At 40.5% G+C, this 22,090-nt stretch overlaps 1 protein-coding gene across 1 annotated transcript in view; it reads left to right on the top strand.

Moving 5' to 3' along the window:
• GABBR2 (gamma-aminobutyric acid type B receptor subunit 2) overlaps positions 1–22,090 on the top strand; it is an 835,193-nt gene that overhangs the window by 574,469 nt on the left and 238,634 nt on the right. Inside the window, exons 12-13 of the mRNA XM_034761463.1 lie at positions 833–940; positions 21,665–21,787. Coding sequence (XP_034617354.1) covers positions 833–940; positions 21,665–21,787 — 231 coding nt within the window. The remainder of the gene's footprint in view (positions 1–832; positions 941–21,664; positions 21,788–22,090) is intronic.

The following is a 22,090-nucleotide window of genomic DNA, read 5'->3' as shown; positions in this document are numbered from 1 at the left end:
ATACATTCAGGCCATGTCCATGTCTCCCAACTTCTATCTACATGATATTTTTAAAGATCCATTTTTTTCTGTTTTTCCAGATTACCTAGGCTCTTATTCAGGCCCTCATTATCTCATATCTTGACTACTGTAATCTCGTACTATCTAACTTTGATGCTATCCACATTGGTCCCTTAAGTCCATTCAAAATGTTGCTGTTAGGATCATCTTTCTGGTTGTTGCTCCAACCATATCTCCTCCTCCTTTGTGTCCCTTCTTCACCGTACCAAACACACTTTCCTTGGCATTAAGGTCCTTCACCATTTAGTTCCACACTATCTATCAAATTTACGAACTTGTTTAGCTATTGACTGCTGCTATAGCTCTCCCAAAGATGCAGGCCTTGATAGGCCTCTTGTTTGTTTCTCCCTCAAGCAAAGTTACAGACCAGCAGAGTCACACTTTCATTTCTCCTTTTGCTATTCTGTAGTTTTTCCAAAGCTGAAGACGTTATGAAAAGTTGGAAAAGGGGGGAAACTGCAAAGGAAAAAGTGGAGGGGGGAAAGAATTCAGTCTTCATTTTATTGCATTCAATGGAAAACAGAAAAATAGGGAAGAAAGAGGGGAACAAATTAGAAATTTTGAAAATTAAAAAAAATTAAATAAAATATTCTGTAAAAAATTGAAGAAAACTGTGCCATTACCTTGTGAACAGAATTTAAAAATTTTTTAAAAAAAAAAGCTAAACTGTTTTACTATCTCTAGATACAATCGATATTTTAGACTATTTTGAGAAGTTTAAGTCATTAAAACTGTGAAAAACTAAAAGACTGTGTCTTTGATTATATCTTAGGTCCGGACATGGATTCTTACAGTGGGCTACACAACTGCATTTGGAGCAATGTTTGCAAAAACCTGGAGAGTTCATGCAATTTTCAAAAATGTAAAAATGAAGAAGAAGGTGAGGAAACAACTGTTCTTATCACAGATATGATGAAGCTGTTATCTGCACTATTGTTGTACCCCCTGGATACCCATACTTCCGCTGATGCTGTGGAACACTGTCCTCCCTTTCAGAAAAATATCATATTGAAATACACTGAATAGCCAACATTTTTTCCCTTTTTTCTTTATATCCCCTTCGTAGCCTCTATATCAGAGGTTCTCAAATAGTGATCTACAGAGCCCTCAGTGGTGTTCTATGGAATAAACTGTTTTGACAATCAAGCAATAGACTTTGAAAGGATCCACGAGTCCAGGAGAGGGATATATATCTACAAAGTGGTTCACAAAATGCAAAGGTTGGGGAAACCCTGCTCCTCACTGGTTTATATCCTATAGTTTGTGAAGTTCTTCCAGTATCCATAAATCGCCAGGGAGCAGATCCTCAACTGTAACATGTCTTGGCTCCATTGAATCCCATGCTCTGGGTATCCCTAAGTCTCTGACTGCCACATGTTGGGAATGGATGACAGGATGGATCCTTTGATGATTACTTGTTTTGTTCATTCCCTTGGAAACATCTGGCATTGGCCACTGTCAGAAGATGTGATATTAGGCTAGATGGACCTTTGGTCTGACACAATATGGCCATTCTTATGGTCATATTAAGTCAGTTTGCACCACCTGGAATATAAGTGTTGCCAACAAAAGTTTTTCATAGCTTGCTAGGAGGGGATGAGATAGAGTACTTGTAGGATTTTGTTGTTCTAGTTTTGATTGGAAAGGCATAGGCAGTGACCAAGATCAGTCAGAATTGAACCACAATAATGCTTTTCTTTACCGCGTAATATATGAATTCGTGTTATATCGGATCACGTTATATCGGGATAGAGGTATATAGAAAAGCCAAGCTAGAAATACAGTAGTTCAGACCTTTATCTAGTACAGGGATTGGCAACCTTTGGCACGTGGCCGGCCCGGGAAAGCAGGTTCGGCCGATCGCAGCTCCCACTGGCTGCGGTTCACCGCTCCAGGCCAATGGGGGTTGCGGGAAGTGGCGCAGGCCGAGGGATGTGCTGAAGCGGCGAACCGCGACCAGTGGGAGCCGCAATCGGCCGAACCTGCGGACGTGGCAGGTAAACAAACCTGCCTGGCTCGCCAGGGTGCTTACCCTGGTGGGCCGCGTGCCAAAGGTTGCTGATCCCTGATCTAGTATGTGGCATCTCATGTTTGGATTTCTATATTGTTGTTTCTTCTAATATGGTTTCTTTACACATATGAAATGTTAGATGGTTTTCTTTAAAAACAGAAGACTAGGGACACTAGCTAGGGAGGTCTCTGAGGTTCTACAGATAATTCTTTTCCATGTGTCCGGCTAATGGTTGTTGCCCACATGCTCAGGGTCCAACTGACCGACATATTTGGGGTTGGGAAGGAATTTTCTCCCAGGTCAGACTGTCAGAGACCTGGGATGTTTTTCGACTTCCTCTGTAGCATGGGTTACTTGCAGATTTAAACTAGTGTAAACGGTGGATTCTCTGTAACTTGAAGTCTTTAAACAACGATTTGAGGATTTCAGTAACTCAGCCAGAGGTTAGGGATCTATTACTGGAGTGGGTGGGTGAGGTTCTGTGGCCTGCAATATGCAGGAGATCAGACTAGATGATCGTGATGGTCCCTTCTGGCCTTATAGTCTATGAGACTCTATTAAGTATCAGAGGGGTAGCCATGTTAGTCTGGATCTGTAAAAGCAGCAAAGAGTCCTGTGGCACCTTATAGACTAACAGACGTATTGGAGCATGAGCTTTCGTGGGTGAATACTCACTTTGTTGGATGCAGACTCTATTAAGTTACTCATTTTGTTGGGAAAATATGAATGGAAATTAGAATGAAAAAACAAAGCTGACAAACTATTGGCCATTGTAGAGCTAAAATCAGCCACCATACACAATTCTATACATGCAATTGTAATATTTATGCTAAAGAAGGAAAAAATAGAGCACATAAACCTGAGAAAGGGGAAAGTTATCTGGAAAATGCACAGGTTCACCTTAAAGATTTTCCTATGCATGCCCTTTTCAAGGACCCTGCATTTTAAGAGTTAATAAAATACCTTATTGTTTGTACTACAAGAGAACCTGGAGGTTCAATTGTGCTACTTATTGTATACATAGCTAGTAAGAGACAGACCATACTCCAAAGAGCTTGCAATCTAGATAGGCAGAGGGACAGTTATGTTCATTTTACAGATGGGGAAACCAAGGCACAGAGTGTTGAAGTGACTTCTCCTAGTACACAGGAAGTCTGTTGACTTAGCCAGGAATTGAATCCAGATCTCGTGAGATCCAGTCTGGTGCCTTGACCACAAAAACACTTCATTACTTCTTATATTTTGGTTCTGAACCAGAGTTTTCGATAGGTATTTTTATTCAGTGCAGAATATTTTGAATGACGAAAACAATTAAGAGCCAAATTATGGGTGCACTGGCTGGGATGAGAGCCCCTTCCCTCCTTAACACTTCCATACAGAGGGCCACCATAATGTGCATACTTATTCTAGCTGAGTCCAAGGATCCATTTTCCCAAAATTGAATTCTTACTGCACAAAACAATGTTTCTCCAACATCTGAACAACTATTCTGTCCACTGAAGTCCACTGCTCAAGGTTCTGCTGGTATAACTGAAAACAGAATTTGGCTTCTCATCCTTATTTCTAATATTGTGTTTATATTGTAGATTTTATCGTTTGCTCCAAAATATATCATTTCAAAAGGTCTCTAACAGGAATGAATCATTCAATCTATTGGGCTTTCATTAAGAAGTCACTTTGTACTCTGACAAGCCATTTGCCTTTAGACAGTCAAATGGTCCCTCACCTCTGACATTGAGTGACTCTTGTCTGTTAATTATTAAATGCTGCATTCTGCGGCCCTTACTCACCCACTGACTTGTCTCTTTTTCCTCAGCTAGTCCCATCAGCTTCAGTGGGAGTATTTACACAGCAAGGTACTACTCGGACAGAGTAAGGGTGGCGGGATCTGACATGTAGTGAATAACTTGATTAGTCCAGTCATTGATTGACCATTGTGCATTAAACATTTACATTTTTTTAATAAAAGCACAGTAGTGGGGGTTGGATAATGTCTTCAAATATCTAAATGCTGCCCAAATATCTAAATAAACTGCTTTATCTTGAGAGATGCTGGAAATATTAAGGGCAGCTCAGTCAAAACATTGGATTGCAACATAATTTACCTCCCCTATGAATCAAAACGACATTTGTTTCACAATATTAATCACTTCCGTTCCCTTCCCTTGTCCTTTCTTATTTTGGTTTCCCATTTCAGAGTTTGAGACATAGAATCCTTAAAAAGAGGACTATTTATTGACAAGAAAATGCAAATTAGTTAATAAGTTGTCCACACAAAATGTTTAATTGTACTATGTTTTCCATTTTGGTTAACCAAGATAGATAAGCTCTATTTAAGACAGGAGAGATGACTCAGAAACATGAAGTTCTTTTCTTGTACCATATGGTTTCCAGCAGGGACAGTACAATGACCGGCATTGTAATTCTACTTCAGATTTGAGAGTGGGAATTTATTGTTGTCCCCAAAATAGAGTAACGGTAGCAATAACCACTGAACTGACAGAAAATACTCTATTGCCATTTTCAATCAGATTTAGCTTACAGACAGTAGATTTAAAAAAAAATGATCCAAGCCTAAGTCATATGCATTATAGCAAACCAAACAAATTGAAACTCTAATATTTTTAACTTGACAAATAACGGGTATATCTTAAATGATTTAAATACCCTTTTGTTTAATACTTTATGGATAGTTCAGGGTCTATCTATTCATAAATGTCCAGCTTCAATAAAATGTTGCTTTTAGGTACATTACCTTGTCGGTCATCATGGATAATTTAGGCTGAATATCAGGACAATATTCTTAACAGTGAAATCTATTAGATTGTGAAATAGGCTCTGCATAGTTCTAGAACCCGTCACTTGATTCATTTAAAGGTAGACTGAATAAAACAGCAGCAAAGAGAATATAATGAAAGGAACCATTCTGCATTAGTAAGGAGGACAAGTTTACCTACTAATTTTATTTCTACCTTTAATATATATGGTGCAGTCTATAAATAACTTTTTGATTTGTTTATATATTGACAGATTACTTTCTCCTTCTAAAAAACTGTATAGAATATGAACTCATATACTCAAATATACCTCTTATAGTAATGACATTTTTGTCCTGCTGGTTTGGAGGTTATATGGGGTACCACCATAACATATTGTATGACACAACCAGCTTGCACACAATGATTCCTTCTGGCCACTGAATCTAACAACCAATAACTAGACCGTAGGGCAGCATTCAGCAGCAGAACATATTTTAACTTATATTTTTAAAATTCTTTCATTTTTATGAAATTCTAAGGCACTTTCTGATTTGCTAAAAACATTCCTTTGATCTGAGAAGCAGATGGGAACCAGATGTTCCCTGCTTACTCTGCAGCTCCATGCCTGCTTTCTGACACCTCCTGCCCCACCTCAGGCCAGGGAAGGGTAAAGATGCTGGCCCTGGCCCCTTCTTCAGAGCCCTGAGATAGATGGTGAGGCCCTTGGAATATCCCATCCCTTGATGTGGCTGCTGTCTGGGACCCACCCAATTCCTAATCTAACTCTATGGGTACAGATAACCATCTTGCAGCAGGATTGGTGTGGTTCCACTTCCTGATGATTTTTTACTCTGTGGGGGCTCTATGTATGGCTGTGAGAAGAGGGGACAGAGATGGGAGTGGGGTGCTTTGCCAAAGGACCGTCTGGTTTTTCCCCACCACTTTCATATAGTGCTAGAGCAATACAATAGCTTCCACACTGTGGCTGCACTCTTTGTAGCTGGTGAGGCTAGTGGAATTTGTCCCTGCCTACAACATTCAGCTATCCTCTGTACCCAATCAAAATAATCATAGTAATCCAGTAATTGTCTCTATTAAAGAACTGATATGTTTTAGTTTTCATTAAGAGAAGTATTTGGGAAGGGGGAAATACCTTTTTTTTGTTGGTTGGGTGGGTGAAGAAGTTTAAAAAACTGGAGTGAAGATTCTATTCAAACAGAAGTTGTTCATTGGGAATTGAAATGTACAACTCAAGTCCAGTCCAGTGGAAATCGAAATAAATATCTGAAGACACTATAAACTTGGCTGAGAATATGATTTGTAATATTATAATTAGTTTAAACAATGCTCCACATTCAATTTTGTTTTGTATTTTGCTTTAAATCCACTACTTTGTTGCTGCAATTGTTCTTGTTTTTAAAATAACCAACAAAAGCCAGAATGAGCTTCTCCTGCTGCCAAGCCGTTAACTGTCAAATGATACGGTATTCCCAGAGCACTGCTAACCTCTTTGATCAATCTAGTGCTAAAAAGAAGTAATTTAAAAGAATCACATTAATTTCAGCTACATTAGAAACACAGGAGTACTGGGGAATCAGTTTTTGTCAAATGAAAAAGGGCAAAGTCAGTAGGGAAAAGTTTTAAAGAGCTCATTAGAGATAATGGAAAGTAGACTAGAATTAATATTTACCAAAAACAAACCCACTTTTAATTGGGGCTTAATCCTGCCTTGGTAAATCCCCTCTGTGCTGCTCCAGGCAGCTGAGGATTTTGCCCAGTGGGAGGAGGGGGAAGTTGCCCACTTCCTGCACTGACACAGAGAATGTGCTGGCAGTGAAGAATGGGAGGAGGAGGAATGCCAATGGCAGGAACAATGTGTGTTCTGGTGTATCCTCAGCAGGCAGAACTGCTAAAGGAAGCCAGTTCTGCCAGCATAAATTAGAACAGTTGTGAAGCTGCTCTGTTATACACTGGGTTCTGAACATCACCTCTGCTCCCTCCCCTGTCAGGTGCATTAAACACAGCACGGGCACGCCGAGGATGAGCCCGGAAGGCTAACACATTTTAAACAACAATTTCTTAGTTAGAGTTTCCATAATCAGTATTTGCCCAGTTCCAGTAAAATTTTGTCCATTGGCAGACAAATAAAATGGCGCATTGGTAATCACCATCTCTGAACCAGAATACTGTTTGTTGCAGTCCACACTTGAAGCACAATGTTGCTGGTGCTATGATAGCCTTGACACAACTTCATTCAAAACTTCCTAGCTCTGTACTTACATCTGACATGTGGGTAGGGATTTTTTGTGTGTAAATGATAGTACATCTTCTATTGATATTGTTGAGTATTTAATAGCTCACCACCACCATCCTAGACTTCTGCTGGCCTTGTTTTATCTTGATGCCAAAATGTTGTTCTAAGGTAAAGGCAACGTGAATGAAGGGAGTGGAAATGAAAAGCATTATCTTCTTCAAAGACTGGCATTTATGCTGTTTTGCCATCGTTATTCCACTCTGTAATGCCACTACATCAGAGTCTCTGGATATTTGCAATCAGTCTGCAATCATACTGCCAACCTGAAGCCCTCACTCATATATGGGGAAAGAGTAAAAGACTAAATCTGTATTGTGTAACCAAATGATGACTAGAGAAGGGATATGAAAATCACCTCTAAGTAGATGAAAGCTGTAAACATCAAGGAGAAAGAAGAATTATTTACAGAGGTCCAAGTTGGTATAGCTATGTGTAGCACTATGAAATGTAGCAAAGTAGTACTCTATTCAGGTTGACTGTAAGGACATATTACATTAAAAAAGATGTAAAAGTAAAGTTAATCAAATATTCAAATGCTAGATAATGCTAGAGTCAAGTTTGTCTTAATTTGGCCCCAATGAGCATTTTGGCCTGTAGAAAATCTGTGGCAGAGCCAAGGATAGAAACCAGCTCTCCTGAGTCCCAGTCCAGTGCTTTAAACACATGAGAACCTCCTTTTAGCTCTTTGAACCCTTTGCCTCATTAATTTGCCATACTGTGTACTAAATGAGGCAGGGGTCCTTTGTAACAAATAACCTGTAATCATTATAGGTGGGGCAGGCAGCACTACTTACTAAGGTTACCTAACACTTTTCATTATAAGGCCTGTTTTCAGTTGCTTATAACTTTGCCAAACTTTCACTGCTTGAACTTATACAGGCCAGGTCTCTACCTCAGGCTGAATGTATCTGGAAAATTTCAGCCAAAACAGTTCAGCTGTTTCTGATAACAAAGCTGTGCAAAAATACATTGTTTTGCCCATGTTAAAATAGTCTGGTGACCTTTTCTTGCAATGACTCTATGGCAGCAGCATCTTTCCCCTAACCAGAGCTGTAGCTCTGATTCTGTCATATTTCAGTTTCCTGCTACAAAACCTGGAGCTGCTAGAGCTCTTCAAAAAGCTGGTTGGGGTAAAAAACACCCATTATTAAAAATACCTGTTTTTGCTTGACCTCATTCTCAGTAACAGCTGAGCCATGTCTCCTTGTCCTGCACCACATTTGGAGTAGCAGTGGTGGAGGGCCCACTCTTCTCTCAAAGAGGCAGGAGCAGAAAATGGCAGGAAACCTGTTCCCTTCCACCTCCCATGGAGCAGGAGCAGGAACTCTCCGTCCCTCCCCTCAGAAAAAGTATGGGACTTTTCTCCCTCCAAAGAGGCAGGGTGACAGCACAGGTCCATGCAGTACTTACCCCATCAGTTAGGATGTGCATCTGTTTGGATAGGTGAGCCTCATCCACTGCATTCATTACTTACCATATACCACAGCAGAGGACTCTATGATGTTGGTGGATGCCCCAGAATAATGGGTTTTGGAATTGGCACCGTTCAGAGCTATTATTCCAGAGTATGTGCAGGCATGTGCTGTTTTGGGTACTCTCTGGTCACATTTTCAAACTTCTTTTCACAACTATGAGATCCAGAAATTTACTGTTTTGTTCAATGAAAGCTCAAAGTAGGCACAAATCTATCATACCTATGCCATAATTTGACCCTGCCACCCTCACAACAGTCACCAGCTCAGTGGGCATATCGGCACAGAGCAGGGGAGGGAAAAGGCCTGGGCAGAACACACAGCATTCAAGCTATCGTCAGATGGCAAACTGTCCTTTGGGGACCATTGTCAGCTGACACATGTTAAAGCAGCCCACAGACTGCTCTGACCTGTGCCTATGACTGAGCAAAGAACCAGGAAGCCATAGCTGGCTTCTTGATGAGCCCCGCACTGCTGTACCAGCACAAAGAGTATGACCCTTAATAATATTATAAATAAATCTCTCTATACATTGGTAGAATTTATTAGATAAATATATCCTTTCTATCAATTTTTTTAACCATCCAATAGAGTTTATAGCTAGGATATAATTTCTATTAAATACTGTGGTTGGTTTAAAAAAACCCATAGAAAGGTTATAATTTTCTATTAAATGCCACACATTTTTCCAACACAAGTCTTAAAGGGATGCAATGGATGTCTCATTATTTCAGTTATTTAAAACTAGACTGAACAATGCACTAGATAATGTATTAACAGAAGGTTCAGTAAATTCCACTAAGCACCTATCTTAAGTGCTTAAATACCTTTGTAAATCCGGTCCTTTCTGCATTAGCATAATATTAGACTAGATGACCTAATTAGTTCTCTCCATCTCTAATTTCTATTATTAAGATAATTGTTCAGTAGGTAATTTTTAAATATTTACACCTTTCAAAACATTTTTGTAATACAAATTTTGCTAGAGCTTTTTGTACTTACAGCAAAAAACTGTAATAGATTTCCCAGGTGGTGTCTCTGTGTTTGACTAAGTAAATCTGAAAGTTCATAAGTCTTGGGGGGAAAAAGCAAAACACCCAGATTATTATTTTAGCTAATCAGATTCGCACCACCAATGCAATATTAGAGACCATCTGTTCTAAAGAACCAACATATGGAGACTTAACATTTTAATTTTTTCGGCCTTATTGTTAAATTCTTTAAAATAGGAAATAAAACAAACATTATGTTTGAAATTGTTTTTTCACTATGAATGTTTAGCATCTTGACCAAATGGCCCATAGCATATCCAATACATGGTGAATTTTTCAGGTGTAATTTCATAGCATGTTTTTATAGACTATTATTATTCAAATGTGAATAGAGCATATTTCAAGACGATCTGAGCAGACACAGAGGTACTTTATTGATTTTTTCCATGATAGCACATAAAGAGTCAGTCCAAAGCCTCCAAAATAGCAGCCTAAAGTGAGGCTCCTAAATCCATATTTCGGACCTTAAGTAAGTGGTGTGATTTTCCAAAGTGCTGAGCTCCCAAGAGCTCAAACAATGGTTACTGGGAGCTGCTAGAGACTCAGCACTTCTGAAAAACCAGTTCACTTATTTAATTGCCTAAATATGGATTTAGACTCCTATTTTTGAAAATCTTGACATAAAAGTTACATATATCAATAGGTGAAAACCTTGCTGTAATCCCTTTGGTGACACTTGAAATGTAGTAAGTATTGTCATAGTTAGACAGACTCTCTTGTATTTTATGTTTGGTAATGCCAAACCTAGAAAGGTCCCTTTATTTCAAAGCTAATAACAACCCACATTGCATTTTGAGCAAAATTATTCTATATATGGCACTTTTTCAAACATTATGAGGGCCTAACCTGATTTAAAGTAGAATATCTCACTCCCTAGAAGTATACGATTTTAGGAGAAAAATACCCAATTTTAGTTGAACTGATAATTGGTATAAGCAAGTTTCAGTCTGATGTGATTTGATAAGACTAACCCTCTATAGCTGTGGAAAACAATGAGGACACTAAAAGAAATGTAACTGCCCACAAATGGTGCCACAACCATAATCTCTAAGCATTATGAGAATAATGGGTGACAGAACAAAGAACACGTTGCCATACAGTATGAGACAATGCATTCCTGAATAGCTTGGAACAGGATCATAAATGTAATCAAGTGCATTGATGTCCCCAGCTATTTAGTAATGATGCATCATACTTTGCTACAGAATTGTTCATTAATGAAAATATAGACTAGATATTTGAATGCTATCTCAAACAAAATCAGAACATTTCTTCCAACCTATTCAAGCCCTTTGTAGTGTTCTTTCCAAAGATTGGGATCCCTTTTAGCACAGGCAATGACAATTACACATTATTTGTAGAAAATCCTCCACACATAGGATCCAGTTCAGTCCTAGGCTAAGTATTCTGCTTGGAAAAGTTGCTAAGCAACAATTTTCTACCTAGGGTCACTGATCAAACAATGAGTGGGTTATTTTAATGATGTAACTCTAATATACTTGCAAGAGAGTTATGTGAGTGTAATTATGTTATAGCTGAACTAGCTGCTTCTCCATTCTGTCTGGTCATAACTGATAACTGTTAATAAAGCAGTCATCTTTCTAGTTTCCCTCTGAACTTTTAACTAGTACTGAGCTCTAGCCCTGGATATACAGGTGCCCTAAGTGAAGTTTTATTCTGCCATGTCCAACAAAATCAATGGAGTGAGTCCATACCTATTTCCCTTTCCTAGCTGCCACCAACATTTTTTTCCTCTCCAGCCTCCCTGAGCAGTTCCGCTGGGAGCAGCCTACCTTTATGGCTGAATGAAGTCAGCAGTTGGCTCTTAGACTAGTGTTAGCGTACCAGACCTGAGGTCATTGGTGACCGAAGTTCTCTGTCCAAAGACCAAGTACCAGTGGGGCCTGCATGGTGGACCATAATTCCCCAAGCTTTGAGTGCCCTTCATCTGAGGCTATAAGGCCTCTCAACAAGAGCCACACAAGCTGCTTATTCTGCCTCTGTAAGGGGTGTGTTCTGCACTGGTGTGAGCAAAGCAGGTCATTCTCTAAGTGGAGCCAGCACTCAAGGAAGTCCCACCTGAGGGCTTTCCTGTTAGAGCAGTCCATTTGTCTGGAATCAGATCCATGGCTCCAGACTTCCAGATCTTTGAGGGACCAAAGGTTATCAAAGTCGAAGCTGGTGGGATTTTCAAAACCTTTTGAGGTGCACCGTAGCAGCAGGATCAGTCAGACACTGAGCGCAAGTCCTTGTGTTAGGAGAGGCATAGAATACTGTCTCGAGGCTCAGACTTTAAGCTGCATAAGACTACAAGACTTCCTGACATCAAGGATGCATCAAAACTTAGAACAAGTTCCCTTAGCACCACAGCTGGCATTAGCTGTGTGGAGCTGGACCTGCCACAGGGTTTGAGGTTTTTGCTGGCACCTGCTCAGCCATACTCACTTTGTCGGTAGCAAGAGAGACAGAATACCTGCTGGTACCAGTCCCAACCCCAGTATTGCCTCCTTGTGCAGCACCAGCATCAACATGGCACAGGCAGCTTTAATGGCTCATTTTCTGCCTAGGGTCACTGATCAACCAATGAGTTGGGACCAGTATCCTGCACCTCAGGAGCTCAAACATGAAATCTTTTGACCAAAGACTTACCTGAACGTCTTATACTGCTGATGCTGCTGTCCGGGTTCCTGGACCTGATGTTGCCTGCAGGGCTGCCACGGTATCCCTGATGGCCAATGACATCTGTCCTGCTGATAGCAGGGAGGGTATCCCTGATCCTGGAAGAGACTTGGAGTAGAGCTTACACCAATCCCCAGTCAGATCCCATGACTTGGTGATCTCATCCTCCGCTGCATGGGGAAGAGAAACCTGGTCTCAGCTGAGGCACAAGCTTGATACCAACCCTTAGCAGGACTGCTGGTACCAACCTGGGTGGCCATGTGGGCCCTATGGACAATGCAGAACATCATAGATCTGACGTCCCCCATACACTCCAAACACAGGTTGGCTTCTCTGTGCCTGGGGGGAGGAGAGGGACGGACAACTGTCCTCAGGACAGTGAGCTGCAGGAGCAGCCTCCAGAACTGGACCATCCACAGCCAGTACTGGAAAACACCTTCTCCTCATTACCAGACAAGGCTCTGGCCTTTGATCAGGCATCAGCCACTCTCTCTATATATAATCATAAAATCTTCTAGGATCTCATGAGATGGGTAGTAGCAATCCCATAGATCCCGACCGAAGAGGTATGAAGATACGCTGCACAAGGTACTCAATATATTACACTTATCGGTTCTGGTCTGTGTAGCCATTCCTATAAATGAGTGACTGCTGGAGCCAGTGAAGGTCCTGTAGCAGATGCCTGCTTCCATAGCACTGACTTCAACGTGGGCCAATTGGTGGTACTGGGTATTGGCCATGGGCGACAAGCAGTTCTCCTCACACCTGGTTCTAGGGTCACTGGTGGCAGTGACTGAAAGAATGCACCAGCACCTTCAGAAATTAACACAGAAAGATAAGGGGAAGGAGTGCATAAATTTGCTTGGCAGGAAGTCATCGTCTATCCGAAGCCTCCAAATGAGGATATCAAGCAATCCTGGTGAAGTATAACCATGTTAAGTGGTGTGTCATCCTGTGCGTCAATTGAAAGTTCCCACCAGAATTCAGGAGTGAATTCTAGACTTTTGAGTCAGAAGAATAGCTGGTTGCTAAGCAATACCTCCAGGAGGCATTGGATGCTGTGGACCCAGCTTCCAGAACAATGGCAACAGCAGCAACAATGCACTGCTCTTCATGGCTGTCCTTGTCAGGAATTCTTAAGGAGCTACAAACCACAATTGTAGGTCTTTCTTTTGAAGGATACTCCTTGTTCCACAACAAGACCTAAGCAGCCATGGGGTCACTTTAGGGCCATGCTCAGGTCCTTGCAGGTCTACACTCCAACCTTCAAGTGATGGCATTTCAGGCCTCAGATATACCACAGGCAGCTCCTTTACTATCAATACAGAGCACCCGTGCCTTCTCGGAAGGGGCAGGTTTCAAAGAGGAAGGCCTCAGGAGGAGTCACCACTTCCTCACACCAACCTTCCTCCTCTGCAACAGGGCAGCAGATTTGACTCCATGCCCAAGGACAGCATATCACTTATTTTTCAGCCCTAGACATCTCTCCCCTTTTGGCAACCATCTGGCTTCTTTGCACCACATCTAGTCCAAAGTCACATGAGACCCATTGGACATCTAATGTAATGGAGATGGGCAATACAATTGCTCTCCTGCTCCCTACCCACCCATATTCCCCATGCCTGTTCAGCGACCCATCTTAAGAGAATGCATTAAAGCAAGGTGCAGTTCCTCCCAGCTTTCAATGCCATAGAAAAAGTCCCCCACAGCAGAAAGGGGAAAGGGTTCTACTTGAGCTATTTTCTCATCCCCAAGAAAAATCGGGGAGCAGCTTCAGGAAATATTTGACCTATGAGATTTAAATATGTACATCCTGAAATTCTGTTTCAGGATGGTGTCTCTTGCCTCAAACATCTTATCCCTAGATTAGAAAGACTATTATGCCACCCTCAGCCTCCAGGATGTATATTATATATTGCAATACATCCAGCCCACAAATGTTTTCTGAGGTTCACGACAGGCTACAGTCACTGCTAGGTACTTTGTAAACACCCTTTGTGCTATACAAAATCCAAACAGCCAGACACAATACTGTCAGTGACTTGACAGTATTGTGTCTGGCTGTTTGGATTTTGTATAGCACAAAGGGTGTTTACAAAGTACCTAGCAGTGGTTGTGGCCTACCTCAGGAGGCTAAACATTCAAGTCTTCCCCTACCTTGATGACTGGCCAGTCTGAGGCCACTTGGAGACCCAAATACAGCCATGGGCTGTTTGTATGTTTAGGCCTGCTAGTGAACAAAAATAAGTCAACCCTGATGCCCACACAACAGTTTATAGGGTCCATATTGGATACCACCACAGCCATGGCCTACTTTGCACTTCACAGGTTCCAGACTTTGAGGGACCTGTTCTCTTACCTTCAGCCTTACCGTTGAATGCAGATAAGTTCCTCCCTCAGGCAACTGGTGGCCTGCATGTTTGTTACAGCTCAGATGAGGCTCCATTTCCAGCAGCCGCAAGCATGGATATTATTGGCCTGCCACCCCAGTCTGGCTGATTTACCTAAGTCCTCAAATCTTGATTTAAAGACTCCAAATTACAGAGAATCCACTATTTACTCTTGTTCAAACTAGCAAGTGACCCATGTCCCATTCTGCAGAGGAATACAAAAAATTACAAAAAAAACCAAAACCAGGGTTTCTGCCAGTCTGACCTGGGGGGAAAATTCTCTTCCAACCCCAAATATGGCAATCAGTTAGTTAGAGATCACCAGTCTCACTCCTTGAAAACAATTCTCTATGCTAATGTGGAGTCTTCTCCATCTAGTGTCCCATCTCTGGCCATTGAAGGTATTTGCTAATAGCAGATGCAGATGGGCCACATGCTATTGTCAGCAATCTCATCATACCATCCCCTCCATAAATGTATCAAGCTCAGTCTTGAAAGAAGTTAGGTTTTTTTGCCCCACTATTCCTCTTGGAAGGTTGTTCCAGAACTTCTGTGCTCTGATGGTTAGAAAGCTTCATCTAATTTCAAGCCTAAATTTGTTCATGTCTAGTTTATATCCATTTGTACCTGTGCCAGCCTTGGTCCTTAAATAACTCCTCTCCCTCCCTGGTGTTTATCCCTCTGCTGTATTTATAGAGAGCAATCATATTTCCTCGCAGCCTTCATTTTGTTAGGCTAAACAAGCTAATCTTCTTAAGTCTCCTCTCATATGGCAGGTTCTCCATTCCTCTGATTATCCTAGTAGCTCTTCTTTATATCTGCTCCAGTTTGAATTCATCTTTCTTAAACATGGGCATCCAGAACTGCACACAGTATTCCAGATGAGGTCTCACCAGTGCCTTGTGAAATGGTACTAACACTTCCCTGTCTCTACTGGAAATACCTCGCCTCATGCATTAGCTTTTTTCATGGCCGTATCACATTGGCAGCTCACAGTCAGCCTGTGATTGACCAGTACACCAATGTATTTCTCCTCCTCTGTCACTTTGAAATGGTACATCCCCAGCATATAGCAAAAAATGTTGTTGTTAGTCTCTAAGTCCATGATGTTTCACTTTGCACTATTAAATTTCATCCCATTTTATTACTCTAGTTTTTAAGGTCATCCAAATCATGTATGATATTCCTGTCCTCCTCTGTATTGGGAATACCTTCAAACTTTGTGTCATTTGCAGTTTTTGCTTATCTATGCAGTAATTGATGTTCTTTGAGATGTGAGTCCATATACATATTCCACCCTTCTTCCCCACTACTTTGGAGTCCCACAAACCATGGCAAAGGAGCTGGGTGTAGTGGGGCAGTGCTGCTCTTTCTACCCTTTCTGAAACACAAGAAGACTGAAGGGTGCATGTGGCACCCTTGCAGATGTTGCTGACTAGGAAGTTCTCTGACACATATGCACTGGACATGAAGTCGCCAGCTGTGGAATGTATATAAGTTCTCTTAAAGAACATCAGTTATTGTACAGGTAAGTAACCCCCTTTTATTTTGAGTTGCAAACTTGATAAAGGAGTTAGAAACATATGTCATCCTTTATATGGACCAGCCCCTAGGGCAAGAGCATTACCCATGTTGCCAGTGGCTTTAACAACTACTTACTAGATAGAGAAATGTTGGGAATCTGTCTTTCTGGGTTCAATTCCTGGCTGTAGGGGAAGTATGGTTGAGTGATTACAGACAGCACAACCTGTCACATAGACATGGCACATTCATTTTGAAAGGAGATGTAGAAAAGACTTGACTCTGCGATATTAGAGATCTAGGTTCTGTTTCCAGTTTTGTCTGAAGTAACTTTGTACACCTCTTTAATTACTTCATCCATAAAATGGAGTGAATGATACTTATCCAGTTCTTAGTTTAGTGGTTTATTTGGTAAGGTTTTTTGTTGGTGTTGGGGTTTGTTTGTTTGTTTGTTTACACACTGCTATGTGTTTATATGAGAGAATACAAGAGTGAAGTCATGTGTCTTGCACTTTGTGTGGAATGGTGAGGTTTGTGATAGTCCTATATTTTTGGGGAGTTTAGTCTCGGATTGGCCCCTGAGAAAGTTCTGTGTCCTGCACGGGTGAGCTTTACCGTTGTTGTACAAAGTGTTATTGTGCCTGAGGAAAGGTGTAATTACCAGTCTTCAGACCATAGTTTTTAGGTGATCTTTTAGCTTTAGGTGATCTCTGAGCTGAGACCATTGAGTGTCTTTAAGATATAGACCAAAATCTTGAACTTGACTTGATGTTCTATGGGAAGCCAGTGTAGACAGCAGAGACCAGGTTTGATGTGCTCGTGGTAGCCCATGTTACTGAGGAGATGCACTGCCATTTTCTGTACTAGTTGGAGTTTCCTAAGGACTGATGGCTCCATGCCCAGGTATGTGACATTGCTGCCTTCCATACTGGAGGTGATGAAAGTGCGTATAATGGGGTCAGGTCATTGGTCTGCCAGGATGGGACTTAGTCTCCTAGTCAATGGGAAAATGTAGAGATGCTGATATAGGAGTGGTTAGCGTCAGTGAAGAATCCAGGAGCGCTCCTACACTAAGGACTGCAGTGACTGATTGTGGTGTGTAGATTCAACCAACAGAAATTGCACAATTGCTGCAGACTCCTCAAAGTGCTTTCCTCTACCCACCCGTATAATGTCCATTGCTCAGTTTCTTCACCTAGGAGCTGATCTTGTCCAACTACTAGGCTGTGTTGGTGGTGAAGGATCAGTAGACCTGTGTGTCATCTGCATATTGCTGACACTTGAGATCATGTCATCTTACCAAGTGACCTAGTGGCATACTAGCATAATAGCACCAGAGCGAATCCCTCCTTGTCTTTCAGCTAGCTTTTCTGTGAGCTTTCTCAGGAACTGAAGAATTGATTCTGGACAATAGTTGGTTAAAACTGATGGCTCCTAGCTTGTTTTCTTCAATGTTAGTCAGACTATTGCATTCTGGAAGGAGGAATGGAAGATACCTTTCCTGAATGAGGCACTGGCTATTTTGGTCATGAGTGGCACCAGTTGCCAGGAAGGGCATGGATCAGATTCACAGGTCTTGAGTCAGCCTCGTTCAGAGTATCCAGTACTTCTTGAGGAGTGAATGTGCTGACATCCAAGAATGCAGGTGGGCTGTTCTGTATGCCACTGGGCGGGGGGAGATATCAGCAAGCTTCTAACAAGCTCTGTTGATCGCGTACAAATGGCACTTTTCAGAGGCTTATAATTCAGCCAAATCTGAATGGATTTTCATGAGGACATAAAAAGGCAAATTACTGACCACAGAATTATCCTCCTGCCAAATGTCAAGTTCCTGCTCCAAATTATAGCAATGCTAAGTCTCTGCAAAAAAGGGAAAAAATGTTAACATTAGTAAACCTATGGCTTTTTTGCCAACTTTGTTCTGTGACACAGCTGAACCATTTAAAAAAAATCTTGCAAAACAATTCAGCGTGAGGCAGAGAACAAGCATGAAAAATCTCAGCCTCAACAGATAAAGTTTGGCAAAATTATACAGAACAGAGAACAGAGGCTTATAATTGAAAGTGTAAGGCAACCTTAACCACATTCATTGCTACCAATTCTAGCCATAATAAGGTGTATAAAATGTTGGAATTAACAATATGATTATGTCAGATGCAAGGGATGTAGATATTGATTTAAGGGCAGAACCAAGTGGCTCATCAATGTCTTAATTATAGTACTTTTGCCCTCAGGGTAGTTTGACGCATGTTGCAGTTTTGAGAGAGAAACCAGGCCAGTAAACTTTTATTAAAAGAATGAGCAAGCAAACATAAAACTCATCAAGCATGTTGCTGACTAGCTTATTATAACTTCTATAAACTAATAAAACATAAAATAATACAATGATCAAATCAAGATCACAAATGAAATAAAATCAATGGATTGATGGGTCAATTTTTCAAATTAATACACATGCAGTCAAATCAAATTATGAGGTTGACATAAGGAAGGGTTACTCTATTAACCTACATGGGAGATTCAAGAAGGAGCCGATTGCCATAGCCAGTGAGACTGACAAAATCAGGACATAATCCTGTTCTTCATTTAAAGAAAATACAGCTATTAGAATTATGTTTTTGTAATTCCCCTTTTAACTCTACTTTCTTTAGGCTCATTAAGGTTACAGGCTATTGTTTCGCTGCTCTATTCCCTCCTTCTTCAGATAATAACACATAATCTTTCTACAGGACTTAACACAGAGGTGATTGTTAAATCATACACACTAGCAGCTTCTTGAATAATGCCCCTTTCTAACCCAGGAGAATCTCTGATTAGATAACATATCAGGGATTTAATATTCATTTCTGGGGAACTATTGAGGGTGCCATCTTTCTCTCTGTCTCCCCCTCTCTACCTCATGGAGCACTGAGTCATCCCCTCATGCCAAACAAAAATAAAAACCAGGATGCATTTTTTCTTCTTCCTTGTTTCTTGGGATCTTTGATTCATGTGACTGTTGTTAACTGGAACCAGTCAATGGAACAGGTGGCCAGAGCTCATAAAGTAGCTTAATGAGACACATTCAGGATATCTTGGTTAGTTTCAGATTGATCAGGCTTTCATAGCTATTGACCTGAATCTTTTACCTCTTCTCCCTCTGGCTGGCAAGTCCAGGGAAGAAAGGGGCGCCAAGCTTAAGATGATGGTGATGTCAAGAGAAAACGGTTCTCTTCAGCATGGTCTTAACTTTTATGCAGGTCATTTTCCCCATTACTCCACTTCATGGGCTACCTTTGTTTTTTGAAAGGCCAATTAGATGGTCCCTGCATGCCTGATATGGTTAATCATAGAATATCATAGAATATCTGGGTTGGAAGGGACCTCAGGAGATCATCTAGTCCAACTCCCTGCTCAAAGCAGGATCAATCCCCAGACATGTGGCCCAATCCTTTTGCAAAGGACAGTCTTTAGGTCTTTGGTCATTATGGCAAATGACAATAAGGAATGACCATTATCTTGCAAGATTTGCTGTGGTAACTGCAGATAAATGCTCTTTCAAAAATTCAAAAGCAGAACTGTTAGGAGGCTTCCCTCTAGGCTAATGGACACACTTCTACTCATTAAAAATAATAACTTGTGTAACAGTTCAAGGTAATTCCACCTGTATTTTCCTCTCAGGCTTCTAGCTCCCCAGCCATCACCTCTCTTGGGTGAAGCCCCACATGTCTCTTCCTTCTGAGAGGGACAGCTCCCAGCTGAACAGTTCCCTGCCTTCTATGTGTTATTCCCAGAAAAAGGCAGTGTGCCTAAGCAGACCTGCTTGCTTTCTCTTGGGAGACTAATAACAATGTAACTGCCCACAGGTAACCTAAGTGGGTGAGCATGTAGTAAGGGTCATGCTTTAACCCTTAATTATGACAATATTAGATATATGGACTTTAGTAAGGAAGAAAATGGAAATAACACATAAGGTAACTTCAGTTACTCTGGTTGCTGAACTTAGTATTTTTACTCCAAATAGTTTAAATAACTGGGGAAGCAGCTAGTAGAAAGTGGCATACAATATTGCAGTAGCTTCTCTGAGAATGGAGAATTTATTATACTAAATAAACTCATATATTTCCTTCATACTTATGTTTCTAGTTATAATTTTTGTCAAATTTTTTAATTAGTAGCTTGTGGAGTAACTGATTTAGAGATAATTTTATTCCTGAAATTTCAGTGGAAAGGGATTACAGACACAATATGTGAAAGTTTACATAGTTTAAATAAAATTAAAAACATATGCTATAAGAGTAAGTAGGGGAAAGCTTTTAATTTCCAAATGGAAGAAAAAAATGAAGTGATATAATCTGCACCCCTTCCTGCAACTTTATAGAAACTCAATATAAAATGCAATTTCTTATAGGTAGGGGTGGTAGGTTGCCTAACTCTTCCCATTTTAAGACCCTGGCTTCAATTGCTTATAACTTTGACAACATTTAATCATTTGGGCTGAAATTTTCCATGCCAGGTGTCCCTCTCAGGTTGAATTTGTTTAAATTTTTTTCACTAAAGCAGTTCACCCATTTCCGTGAATGAGAGTAGGGGAAAATGCATTGTTTTGCCCATTCTGGTGGCCTTTTCATTGAACACTGAAATGTGGGCCCTGTAGAAAAAATGCTCTGTGATTTTGTAATTAAAGACTGTATCCGAATGCATATGTACAAGGGGGGCTGAATTAAGAGTCAGCCTTCATTGTGGCATTTCCTAACTTTGAAGTATTTGACTTTAAATTAAAAGAACATTAAAGGTGAAGTTTTTTGTATGTAATAGAAATTATATGTAGATGCTGCTATACTCCTGTAAGGCTGTAAGTGTAGGTTTTATTTATTTATTTTAACTAGTAAAGCAACTATTCTCTATTGAAATCTAGGCATATGCAAACTTTAAAATATTAAAGTTAACTGTTCTGAGTTGCATGTGCAAAAAACCTCTTAATTTGGTAGCAAAGGAAACATATATTCCCCTTACTAGAAAACAGGATTTAAAACTGGAACTTGAATTGAAAATGTAACTATAGCATTTGCTATGGTGAGAGCTGTAATAATTAATGGACTTCTATACCCACACACATACACATAGCAATTGATCTTTGGGATTGAATCTTCTAGATTTTCCAGAATTCTGAAGTTGTTAATAAGTATTTACCACCCCTCACTATCTCCTTTTGAGATGTCTATATAATCGTTAGACACTGACATTAAACAAGAGACAAAACTACAGTATCTTTCTTTCACCTGCTATTTCTGAAATAATTCTCTCTATATTATTAAAAAGCCTATTTAGCAACAGTGCATGTTTTTTCACTGCATGTGAGGAAGGCTCCAGAGGAATCTCAGACTCATGGGAATGCCCTCCTCTGCTCTATGTTTGTCCTTCCAGATCATTAAGGACCAGAAGCTGATGGTGATAGTTGGAGGGATGCTGCTGATTGATCTTTGCATCTTGATTTGCTGGCAGGTTGTGGACCCCTTGAGAAGGACAGTGGAAAAGTACAACATGGAGGTATGTCACTAAGTATCAATAATAGTCCCATGTCTGCTTTTGTAGCTTTCATTGGGCCTAGGTAAGGATACGTGATGATATATTAAAACAGGCCAAGTAGAGGTTTGTTGTTGTTTTGTTTTTAATAAATTAAAAATGAAACTACAGAGGAAATCCTAGCTGCGTTCTAAATAAGGTGCTGCATCTCTATCACTTTTAGAGATTTTAGATGCAATAATGCTGTAAACACAGGAGAGTTCTCTAATAAGAATCTATAACAGATACTCTTGCAATAAATAATAGATTACAGAATCCATTAGGCGA

Source organism: Trachemys scripta, chromosome 2 (genome assembly GCF_013100865.1).
Source record: "Trachemys scripta elegans isolate TJP31775 chromosome 2, CAS_Tse_1.0, whole genome shotgun sequence".
NCBI lineage: Eukaryota > Metazoa > Chordata > Testudines > Emydidae > Trachemys > Trachemys scripta.
The sequence above is the reverse complement of the archived record's forward strand: the minus strand, read 5'-3'. Positions and strand labels throughout refer to the sequence as shown.